Consider the following 12,646-nt stretch of genomic DNA (forward strand, 5'->3'; position numbering starts at 1 on the left):
AGGCTGCTGTTCTTGCTTACGAGATGAAAGCAATCTGCAGCATCGTTGACGGAACCGACTGCGGACCTTTGGTGGAGGGTCTGAATCAGACGGTTTTGCGACCGTGTTGGCTGCAGATTCCTTGACTTGCGCCATAGGGTGTTGGGGTTTCGGGTTCCGATGAATAGGTCAGGAGTTCACTACAGTCAGCTGGCGGCTATACGGGTAGCGGAGGCTGTGTGGCGTGGATTGGGCGGTTTTTTAGGTTAGAAGGCCTCGGGAAAGTACGGGGGTGGGCTGCAATCTCAAAGGGTGCATGGCAAATATAGGACGTGCTTGGATCAAGGAACAGTCGGAATTGTTGCTGTAAATTGTTGTAGTTGTGCTGGGAAAGTCCCTGAGCTTCAAGCGCTAATAGAAAGCACAGAAGCTGAAATTGTTGTGCAACGCAGCTAGCTCTTTATTCGCACGAAGTAATGGCCGCTATCGACAAAGGATCTCAAGTTGATTCCGTATTTCTAGATTTCCGGAAAGCTTTTGACACCGTTCCTCACAAGCGACTTCTAATCAAGCTGCGGGCCTACGGGGTATCGTCTCAGTTGTGCGACTGGATTCGTGATTTCCTGTCAGGAAGGTCGCAGTTCGTAGTAATAGACGGCAAATCATCGAGTAAAACTGAAGTGATATCAGGTGTTCCCCAGGGAAGCGTCCTGGGACCTCTGCTGTTCCTGATCTATATAAATAACCTGGGTGACAATCTGAGCAGTTCTCTTAGGTTGTTCGCAGATGATGCTGTAATTTACCGTCTAGTAAGGTCATCCGAAGACCAGTATCAGTTGCAAAGCGATTTAGAAAAGATTGCTGTATGGTGTGGCAGGTGGCAGTTGACGCTAAATAACGAAAAGTGTGAGGTGATCGACATGAGTTACAAAAGAAATTCGTTGGGATTCGATTACTCGATAAATAGTACAATTCTCAAGGCTGTCAATTCAACTAAGTACCTGGGTGTTAAAATTACGAACAACTTCAGTTGTAAAGACCACGTAGATAATATTGTGGGGAAAGCGAGCCAAAGGTTGCGTTTCATTGGCAGGACACTTAGAAGATGCAATAAGTCCACTAAAGAGACAGCTTACACTACACTCGTTCGTCCTCTGTTAGAATATTGCTGCGCGGTGTGGGATCCTTACCAGGTGGGATTGACGGAGGACATCGAAAGGGTGCAAAAAAGGGCAGCTCGTTTTGTATTATCACGTAATAGGGGAGAGAGTGTGGCAGATATGATACGCGAGTTGGGATGGAAGTCATTAAAGCAAAGACGTTTTTCGTCGCGGCGCGATCTATTCACGAAATTTCAGTCACCAACTTTCTCTTCCGAATGCGAAAATATTTTGTTGAGCCCAACCTACATAGGTAAGAATGATCATAAAAATAAATAAGAGAAATCAGAGCTCGAACAGAAAGGTTTAGGTGTTCGTTTTTCCCGCGCGCTGTTCGGGAGTGGAATGGTAGAGAGATAGTATGATTGTGGTTCGATGAACCCTCTGCCAAACACTTAAATGTGAATTGCAGAGTAATCATGTAAATGTAGATGTAGATGTAGATGTAGACTGACCATTGAGAAAGAAACTGAGTGTGATGTCGATGACTGAAGCATAGCGCCTTGTACTGCGGTATTTTAGGGAAAAGCTACAGAGCCCAAAACAGACGTCGGTTCATGGGTTTCAAGTGAGCTCTATTGGTTCGGTGTTTCAAACATTTCGCAGATCCATTCAGTAACAACGTCTGCGCGTTTGGTTTCCGAGATCGAAAAGTAAAGTTTCCCCGAAACAAACAGCGGCGATCTGCATCATTGGCTCTGCTGCAGGTTAATTTTTTAAATGTCTTATACAGTCTGTCACATTTTTCATGAAAATTAAGAACTGGAAGCTCATTTTAGTATAATATAAAGAGCGCCCAGTCTAGTAAAAGGTCGACTATGTAGGACACAATTAACCCTTTCAGACAGTCTAGTTACAACTGCGTGCAATAACTTTTACTGTGTCTTAGCTGCAAAGGAAGTGTTTTTTCTCCAATGGAAACCGGAAGTGAACCTCTGTAAATGATCAATCTTTTCGTCATGCGCAAGTGTCGCCAACTATTGGGCATCACTATAATATCCGAAAGTCAATGTGGCAGTGTGCAGCAACTTGTGACCACCAGAATACACGAATATGGTTGGTTCGCTGTATGCCATTGCATAATTGAATATTGTTATTGTTATTTTGCATGTTAGTTATTGAATGATCGTTCTACAACGTTTCAGTGTTGATTGCAACAGAGAATATTTCATAATTTTTTTTTTAGTCTACAAAATGAAGCAAAGTGTAGAACGTATGTTTTGGAAACGGCTACATATTTTTGTATAAATCATGCGTCTAAAGTCATTAGAAAAATAGCTAAGAGCAGTACCACACAAAGAAAAATGTTCCTTCCTCCAGAAAAAAATTTCATGTCTGAAAGACAAGATTGTTAGTTTAGGTTAGTGATGTTACGGCGAAAGAAAGAGTATCTGCGTACAGAAACAAAAGTTCATTTCAGAAAGTGCGCCGTTGCTAGCCACACAGTACTGGCAAAACCAATGTCAAAGATACTGTAATATAGAAATGTTCTTTATTGTTTTCTTAGTGACCTGAGACCACGGAGGTAATTCTGCAGATGTACCTCTATCATCACATTCACGCCATTTTTACTGTCAATACATATTTTACTGTCGCAACAGTCATGAATTATTGCGTGAGAGCGATTTAACGGGGATCAGAGTGGATTTGTGTCATTCCATTTTCTGATAATATTTGACTAATGCGAGTTATTCATATCTTGCTTGCTTCCTTTCACCAACAAAACACGAGCAGGGCGTTTCATTTTACGCCAGTGTTTCTGCTTTAACGTGAACGGTTGCTTGGTTGACTTTATTGGAGATTAAACGAAACGCGATCCCCACCCTTCTCCGTAATTAATACTCGCATTTCGCTGGCTGTCTTTTATTTGCAGACACGGATCTGTCGGCGAAATTTATGTCTCAATTTATATCGAAAAATGGAAACTTTCAATTTTGCTGTTTGATTTACGGTTTTAACGACTTTGAAACGCAATATCTGCTGTTACGGCGAAATCACGGTTTCGTATTATCTTACTCTGACTTGTCACATGCGAGTGGAGAATGAGCACGTGTTAAAATCTAGCGATCAGTCGGCTTAAACTGTTATACCTGTAGTGCTCAGGGATTGCCAATGCGCATGTGGACTCTAAATGTAGGCTTCTTAATCAAGATATACGAACTTGTTTTTGAGGGTTGCGTACACAAGTGGGTAGATTGTTCAACACATTTAAAGCATTGGAAGAATTTAATAATGAACACCTGTTTAACTGAATCGCGACTTACAGCACCAGGTCGAGAGGGTGCTGTCAAAGGGAGCGAAATGAAGTGCTGCGACTGAAGCAGAAACCACACACTGATGGTGGAAACATTGAAACTCTAATAACCGCACTTCACTTGCCAGAAGAATAATCTGTTGTTTATGGCATTTATCTGGCTTGAGAAACGTTACATACGTCTCACGACAGTGTCCTCGAACACTGTTCTCTCCGTTTCTTAAACATCAAGATAGTAGTGACGTGAGAATTGAATAGTCTGATAAGCGCGAACGTCTAGGGCCTCACGACAAAAAGAAATAGAACAACCAACATAATAAACCATCAAGGTATAGTTATTCCCATACTAACTGTGTTAAGAGTAAAGAATATCGCGAGACGCTTAGGAAATTCTTAAGGCTAGAGTTGGCAAGAGAGAATACGTTGTAAGAAGGTGAGCAATAACGTTTAGGTTTGTAACCGAGCGATCAGTCTCAATAATAAGGAAACATTTCGTCAAATGGCAAACAGCTATGAAGAGCTCAAAGCAAAAGGTAACCTGGTAAAAGTTTAGAGCCTCTATCAGAACAACTGAAAAAAGCTAATGGTTTCAAGAAAAGTTCACAGGAGCTAAAAATTGGAAAATGTACGAGACGTAGACACTAAACGACTGTTAACACACTGTGAATATTCTCCCAGAAAAAAAAAAAATCAAAGAGTACAGAAATAAAGTTCTTGTACGATTTGTACGATACACTACCGGTACGCTACATAACAAGTCGAGCAAGCCATCGAATTATATACAGCCAAACGCGTAGCGTTTGCATTGTTATGTAGAATATATTCCTCCAAGAAACAAACTAATACTAAGTTTAATTCCCGGCTCAGAGCAAGGCTTTCAAAGGGTGTACCTTGCTTGCAAAGCATATGTCGGAACTCGAAATCTCCTCTCATGTTCCCAAACAGGAACCCACGTTCGGGCTGACGTTTTGCTGAAAGAAATCTAGCTTTATAATGGGCTGGATGTAAGACACCTCGCCCTAAAGTCACATGAAGACAGTGTTGCTCCTTTTCTTTCCTTCTACTAATGTGGAAGAGTTACGGAGACAAATGATTCACTGTGGCGTCCTCCAGTTACCTAGATTTTCGCAGGTAAAAGTAATGCTATGGAACAAGAATTCTTTTTCGATATTAGCAAATTGCACCAATGGTTGCAACTTAGAAATGTCGACAGGACAAAATCCACGGTAACATAGAATGCCTAAATATACAGAATTACCACAAACAAACAGTCAACGACTTAGGTGAGGAATCTCCACTTTCAAATCAAAAGGTCACTTTTTTATGAAAGTCACTAGATTAGTAACTGATTAACAATATGCACATAGTTGGAGATTTGGGATTTTACCACAATGGGCATTCTGCGATCATCCACTTCTACACTAAGCAACAGAATTAAAGGGTTAATTTTTCGAAACCCCATACGTCGCACCTATTGCGACTATTAAGTTTGAAATTTGGCTTAAATCTGCTCACAACCTTCCTCTGCAACAGTGAAAAAGCATCGCTCTCTGCGCCATCATCCTTTTGCTCGACAACGTTTCAAATAGCAAGCGGTCGACACTTGTGAAAAGTAGGTTACAGTGCATGTGACGTGTTAGGTGGTTTAATAACCTCACGTTGGCACCAAATTTCACCACAACCTGCCCAGTGCCACAGCCGACGTGTCACACGATCGAACGGTCGTCACAGCCGTTCTTACCAACATTTAATCCCTTCTTTTGACAGGTCTGTGATGGAAGACAGAACTGTGACGCCTAGCTTTGAAATCATGCGATTTTCTTATGACTGACCTAGGAAAACATTCCAGACACAACGAGCCTCAGAATCAGTATAGAAAGACGCAGGGGTGGCGTAAAGGAGTTCAATGCAACAACAACTGTTCCACATATTTCGTGGTCGAAAACGACAGTTAGCAGTGCGATGGGCAACAGGAAAAAGTTCTTCACAAACTTTGAACTGCTAACACTCTCGGGCGTTTCAACCTCCGTGTGTGACTGCATCGTCACTGGTCGTCATCGTACCCATTTGAAGCGCAGCGCGACCGCAATTTGCGCTCTTGAGCACGGGTCGGATCTACAAGGGACCATTGAAATCCATTCGACGAAATCTGAACGTGATCCACAGCAGCTAAAGATTCTTGTGCTTTTTCAGAGCAGACAGTGTACAGACACAATCCATGACGAGAGTACGTGCTGTTTAGTCGCTACAACCCTGCTGTTACGCCTAATAGTAGGCCATCCAGAATCGGAGAGTTCCTAGTAGAACAAAATGGGCTCTGTTTGCACATGTGAATTTTTAAAATTCTCAATAAAGGAGGGCAGGTGTAACCGAGGTTTTTGTTGAACTGGCGTGTCTGAGAGAAACCCTTTAAAATTTTACTCACGTGTGTGTCAATGTCGTATTATATCTTGATCGCGCTAGAGGAGGGTAGAAGATGGGAGCTCTGAAAAAGCAGAAGCACTCTTAGCTGCTTTTGATCAGGTTTGAATTTCGTCAAGTTGTACCGAACGGTCCCTAGTGGTTCCAACCTGTACATGTTGTTGTTGTGGTCTTCAGTCCTGAGACTGGTTTGATGCAGCTCTCCATGCTACCCTATCCTGTGCAAGCTTCTTCATCTCCCAGTACTTACTGCAACCCACATCCTTCTGAAACCTGTACATAAGAGCAAAAATTGTTGTCTCGATGGGCCACTAACGGGTGTGATCACTTTCGGTAGGGATGCAGGACCACACAAACGGTTGAAAGCCTGATGGCGTCAGTAGTGTCAAAGGTTGTGAAGAACGTATTCCTATTGCTCACCGCACTGCAAACTGTCGTTTCCGACCACGACATGTGCAGGAATCAACGCCCCAGGTAAAGGGGTTATTTCAATGACGCCCTTTGTGCCACTCCGTGCGGCCTTTGCGTGCCGATACTGAGCGTCGGTGGGACTTAAATGTTTTCCTCGGCCACTCAGAAGAAAACAGCTTGATTTCAAAAACGGTCGTCGCGGTTCTGACCTCCGTCCGTTACAGAGGCGTCAAAAGAAGGGGTGAAATGTTGGTAAGACACTGTGTGACGACCTCACGATCGTGTGACGCGTCCACGGTGGCAATGCTGAGAATTGTGGTAAGATTTGTTGCCACTGTGACATCACCGACCCACCTAACACGTCACATGAACTGAACGGTGGCCTTTTACTGCAAGTGTCGACAGCTTGCAGTTTGAAGCGTCGTCGTGTCCGAGGTTGACGTCGCAGGGCGCCACCCTTTTGCACCATCACAGAGGAAGGTTGTAGGCACCTATGAGTCAAAATTCAAACTTGAGCGTTACAATGGGCGGGAATTACGGGGCTTAGAAAAAGTGATCGTTTAATTAGATTGCCCTGTGCGCTTTGGCGTAACACACGCTACAATGCGAGCAATACATCCAGCATGATATGAAGGCAACCACACTTGCAGTGAAGTTGACGCGGTTGTGTACATTTCTGGGTCAAGCGCGAGGCCCGAAAGGTCTAAGTAAATCTAGAATTTTTTGCGATGTATGCGGCTAATCTGGCGCAACTCTGGGAAATGTCTATCGTTATGAAAGACAAATATATATTGTAGAACTATTGCAGACGTTATAATAGTCATTAATATTTTGCATATTAAAAACACAAAACCAAAGAGTAACATACAAACTTCTACTGGATACACTTTAAAATGGTCCACTAAAGACAGTGAGTCGTCCAGCCATTTTTAGTCCATAGCTGTGGGTAAGAACGTCAGTTACTCTAAGGGTGGAAAATCATGTGCTCAGTGAATCATGTAAACTTTGTTCTGTTAACAATCGTGGTTTGCCTATATGTGCGTTATTTCTGAAGCGGAGATGGGGAACCAGCAGGCAATTTTCGTAGACGATTCTGAAAACCAGCTAAAAGCTCTCTCAGCCAAATACAGTACATCAAGTGGCTGGTCGTTTAGCATGGGCATTCGGATGGATTTGCCTCACCTACCTGTCTCGCGAGCCATAGAGCTTCACGCGAAGCTATCGAGCATACCGAAAACACCTGTATACAATCATCTTAAATTGACTGCACTAAAAGGTGGACGCTTATATTGTGTGTTAACAAATGAAGTCACACCCAAATTGTATCGATTCTGTTCCGTGTTAAGCATTAAACTGACAACCAAGGAGTTTCCTTATCAGTTATAATTCCTCCTCTAAGTAAAAAATGCTAGTTGGTTTTTACCACATGTTCATTCTGGTGGGAAATAAACAAAAAATGTTATTAGACCTTTTTTCCCTTTCTCGTGTCGTTCCCGGAGAATATCACGAAATTTGAAACAAGAAAGATAGACACTGTATAGTGGGTGTGTTACGCTACATTATTTTGAAAAAAATTCCAAAAGAAAGATCGAAAAAAATAAACAAAAGTGCTGCGGTGGTAATTATTGAAAAAAAGATAGCTTCTCTCTAAAAGACACCAGAGATAGACTAAGCTTTACTTGAGTGAAATAGCTCCCTCTCTTCACTCATAATATCTGACATACTCTGGAAAATATTTACGTTTTGACTCCTCTACATGAAAGGTGTTCAACAAAGCACGACTCTAGCACAGAGGTCTTCGTGTATTGGCCAAAACAGCGATATAATAAATGACGGATGAAATTTAGTTCATATATTCGTATAATCCGGATACGAACCAAAACTGCGTTCGAGAAGTAGCCCAATAGTTCTGGGTCATAAGATAAGGTACCAACAACAGAAATACATGATTAAAGAGGGTATCTATGTGAAGAAGATCTACTTTTATTACGACATTTAACAGCATAGTTTCCTTCAGCCCGAAACTGCTCCGTATATTAACGATGTCTATCTCTCTCTCTCAAGCTGTAAGCTGCAGACAACGCAAGAAGACAACTATTTTGGGTGACGAAGATGATTTATAAGATGGTCTAATGGTACCGGATTCAATAATATTTTCACAAACAGTAAACGCAAATAAATGTTCTTACCCGTGTTTAAGGAAATAAACCTAGTATTTTATCTCGACCTTAGATGTAGTCGACGTCAGTTACATAGCAGAGTTCTATGCAGTATTCGGTTATTGTCAAGTACTCTTTCATATGTCTCGTGTGATCTTCTTTTTGTGTTTTACAATGCCTCTACTCAATCATGGTAACGTGGTTAGAAGTAACGAAACTCTCACAGAAAAAAAATATTACGTGAACATTCGTAGGACTGAAGTGGCCAGCCCGGCTTGAGGGTGTCTGGAGAGAACGGCGCTATTGCCAGGGCATCTATCTTGTTACCCAAAGGCTGGCACCGACAGCACCAAAGGCGTCATTACGTCTGAAACGGCTCACCTGCAGGCCGCAATTGCTATAAAAGCCGAACCCTAACGACCATGTAACAGGACAGTTTTATGGATATTGCTGAAAAGCATAAGTATCACTTGTAAGAAGTTATTATGAATGAAGGACCATTTAACTAGCAATGTCAATAGACATAATGTATATTTGGAAACAGAGAAGGGGTTGCGGGGTTGAGTAGAGGGGACCCCATGAAATCGTGATATGTTATGTACTTTGGATGTGATATCTCAGAAGTAGCTGTATTCTGTACCATCTCTAAATGACGTGCGTTTTATTCATTTTCCTTTGCGAAAGAAACTATCACAGGATAAATATACTTGGGTATTGGTTTACGCCAGGAAGTGAAGAAAAATTTCCACCAAGACGGAAAATATCTTCCGTTCTTCCTGACGTTTGCCATTCCATTCGTGGGCTCTCTCAGTTTAATTACATTTTCAAAGATACTGCCACAATTAAGAACGCAGACCAAGCTCAAGTGTGTAGCTGGACAAGGATCGTTTATCGTCTGGGCGTGTGCTATACTTCACATGGGTCTCACGTCGAGTACTTTTAAATCCCGTGTAAATCCTTCAATGTTTACTCTTTGACAGTACGGAGAGATTACGATTTATGTTCGACGTTGGTGTAATTGCCAAATAATTCGTAGTAATTATACAGCTCTGAGATAAAGTACATGATAAAAATTTCGGAGCATCACAGGGGGCGTGAATCGAGTAAAATTCTCCCAAATAACCGAAGGTCGGAAATGCACCGTTGTAGACTTAGAGCCGTGAAGCGACTGCCGGTCAGTGTGTGTACATTGTAACTAAGTTCCACTAGTTATACCTGTTATGCTAAGGATCTCAGTTACTTATTAAATTAGCTGAAGATAATGGTCTCAGTTTAACAGTCACGGCTAGGTAAACTTTGAATTCCTCTGTATGGGTTGTTACGTTAGACGCAAATTTTCAACGATATTCACTAGGTAAAGCTTGGTTATTAAATCAGCTTTGCTGGAAGTACCGTAACGACATTTAGTTGTTAAAATACTAAGATATGCTGTAGAAACAGCATTCTGTCGGTATGTGGCACTGCGCGATATAATGTTACTGATAACGAAATAAAAGGCCAAATGTTTTAATTTCAATTGCGCCACAAAGTCGCGCAGGAGGCCTGCGACCATTACGTAAACTCTGAGCACATCTTACTTTACTGCTTCATTAGGTCGATAAAATGAACAAATCACTTCTTATTAGAATTATATTTGCTGACGCGTTTCGAAGCACCGATGTCGAGGATATAATTAATTTTGACAACATTTCTGTTGGAGAAAAGTACTTTAAAAATGGGCACAAACAGTCTTGACCGCAAAAAAGTTATTTTGATGTTAAGGGGTTTCAGTCAGTGTTTGACAATACTCAGACCGTCATACCACGATGGTACGCGGTGGCGGTGAATGGAGCAAGTGTTGTAATGTCTACGTATGTGGATGGCCAGAAACTGAGCGAAACCAGTTACCATGAGACTGTTGGTGTACATTCTTAGAAAAAATAATTGTAATTGTGATACAATACTATTTATTAATGCATTTTATATGATGTTCTGATGAAGAGTTACGTTCGAAACCCGTCAACAAATATAATTTTAACAACAAATGATGCGTTGACTTTAGCAAGCGGTCAAACACAAAAAAATGCACAACGAATGAATTATCCGAATTGGAGAGAAATTGGAAGACGTGATTTACAGACAAACAAAGGATTGCAATTTCAGAAAAATTGGATGATTTATTTAAGAGAAAGAACTTCAAAAATTGAGCGTGTCAGTAAAGCGTTGGCCGACCCTTGGCCCTAATGCAAGCAGTTATTCGGTTTGGCATTGTCTGATAGAGTTTCTGAATGTCCTACTCAGGGATATCGTGCAAAATTCTGTCTAATTTCCTCCTAAGATATCCAAAATCCTGATCTGGGTAGAGCGCCCTGTTGGCGAAAGTAGCGTTTTGCAAGCACAAAGACAAGCAGTATAAACTCTCGCCATGTGCGGGTGGGAGTTATCTTGCTGAAGTGTGAGCCCACGATGGCTTGCCATGAACGGGGCAAAGAATGTCGACGACGTATCACTGTGCTGTAAGAGTGCCGCGGATGACAACCGAAGGGGTCCTGCTGTGATGTGACGTGGCACGCCAGACCAGCAGTGTCGGGCCGTATGACGGGCGAGAGTCAGGTTGGTACCCGACTGCTGCAAGGGGGCATCTCCACACACGCCTTTGCTGGTCATCAGTGCTTAGTTCTAAGTGACACTCATCACTGAAGACAATTATAGTCCAGTCAATAGGGTTCAAGGCCGTAGACGTGTCCGGATACGCCCCAAGCGGACAGAATTTGGCACTATATCCATGGAATGATTTCCAACAACTCTTCAGTCAATGCCAAGCTGAATAACTATTGGCATAAGCGTCAGAGATGGGCCAACGCGTACTGATTTGCTCAATTAGTGAAGCTCTTTCTCTTGAATAAGTCATCCAATTTTTCTGAAGTTGTAATTATGTGTTTTCTTGGACGTATACATGACATTTACCCATTTCCGTGCTATTCGGTTCACGCCTTCGTGGAGCGTCTTTTGTGTATTAGAGTGTATAAGACCGGCCGGTGTGGCCGAGTGGTTCTAGGCGCTTCAGTCTGGAACCACGTGACCGCTACGGTTGCAGGTTAGAATCCTGCCTCGTGCATGGATTTGTGTGATGTCCTTAGGTTAGTTAGGTTTAAGCAGTTTTAAGTTCTAGGGGACTGATGACCTCAGATGTTCAAAATGTTCAAATGTGTGTGAATTGCTAAGGGACCAAACCGCTTAGCTCATCGGTCCCTAGACCTACACCCTACTTAAACTAACTTATACTAAGAACAACACACACACCCATGCCCGAGGGAGGACTCGAACCTCCGGCGGGAGGGGCCGCGCAGTCCGCGACATGATGCCCCAAACCGCGCAGCCACTCCGCGCTGCTTGACCTCAGCTGTTAAGTCCCATAGTGCTCAGAGTCATTTGAACCATTTGGAGTGCGTAAGACGTGTTCAGAGCTAAAACGTTTTGACTTTTACTACTGTATAGAGAGCACACTGCAACATGGAACAGCGGAGCACAAGCACCATTAAATAACAACACAGCTGATTAGCCGCTCAAAACCACAGTGACAGACACACGGTAATATGTTCGCCTACCGGATACACTTCCGCAAGCAAGTTGCAGATCGGCTGTTGTTTTATGAACAAAACGTCCACAACAATGCCCTTCGGATCTCTGGTTATTGGGAAAGTAATGTTCGATTCGACGCCCCCTGGTTGGTCTTACTGTCAGGTTGTTTTCCTCCACCATGGTTTCTCCGTATCAGTATCAAATAAAAGAGAAATGAGAATGAGAAAGAGAAGTGCGACCACGGAACAGCACCGCCTGCAGCGGGAGCTCACCTGAGCAGCTGGGGGATGGTGTCGTTGTGGCGCGGGATGATGAACTCGTCGAGGTCTATGAGGGCGGCGTGCGAGTAGCGGTACATGCTGCGGTACAGGCAGTCGTTGAGCGCGGCGAACAGGCCCTCGGTGCGGATCTCCTTCTGCGAGGCCATGTTGAGCTGCCAGGGCAGCAGCGTGACGGTGCCGCGAGCCACGTAGTCGCGCAGCACGCAGTCGACGGCCGGGCCCAGCGTGTGGTTGTACAGCGTGAAGTGGCGCGCGCCCAGCACGGAGTTCAGCTCCAGGAACTCCACCAGCTGCAGCGCCTGCCGCACCAACCAGCACAAGTCTCATTCGTCCGCAAAGCTGCACTGGTCGTGGTGGATATGTACACGAGGGTCAAAAAGGCTAAACCTTAAGAAGGTAAGAGAGGAACCTGAAAAGGGC

General features: G+C 43.2%; 1 protein-coding gene across 1 annotated transcript in view; it reads right to left on the reverse strand.

The window, feature by feature from the left end:
- Window positions 1-12,646, reverse strand: part of LOC126158282 (uncharacterized) — a gene marked incomplete at its 5' end in the record, with an annotated part of 138,697 nt that overhangs the window by 80,150 nt on the left and 45,901 nt on the right. The window contains one exon of the mRNA XM_049916432.1: window positions 12,218-12,525. Within this exon, the coding sequence (XP_049772389.1) occupies window positions 12,218-12,525 (308 nt within the window). The remainder of the gene's footprint in view (window positions 1-12,217; window positions 12,526-12,646) is intronic.

Source organism: Schistocerca cancellata, chromosome 2 (assembly GCF_023864275.1).
Source record: "Schistocerca cancellata isolate TAMUIC-IGC-003103 chromosome 2, iqSchCanc2.1, whole genome shotgun sequence".
Lineage (NCBI taxonomy): Eukaryota > Metazoa > Arthropoda > Insecta > Orthoptera > Acrididae > Schistocerca > Schistocerca cancellata.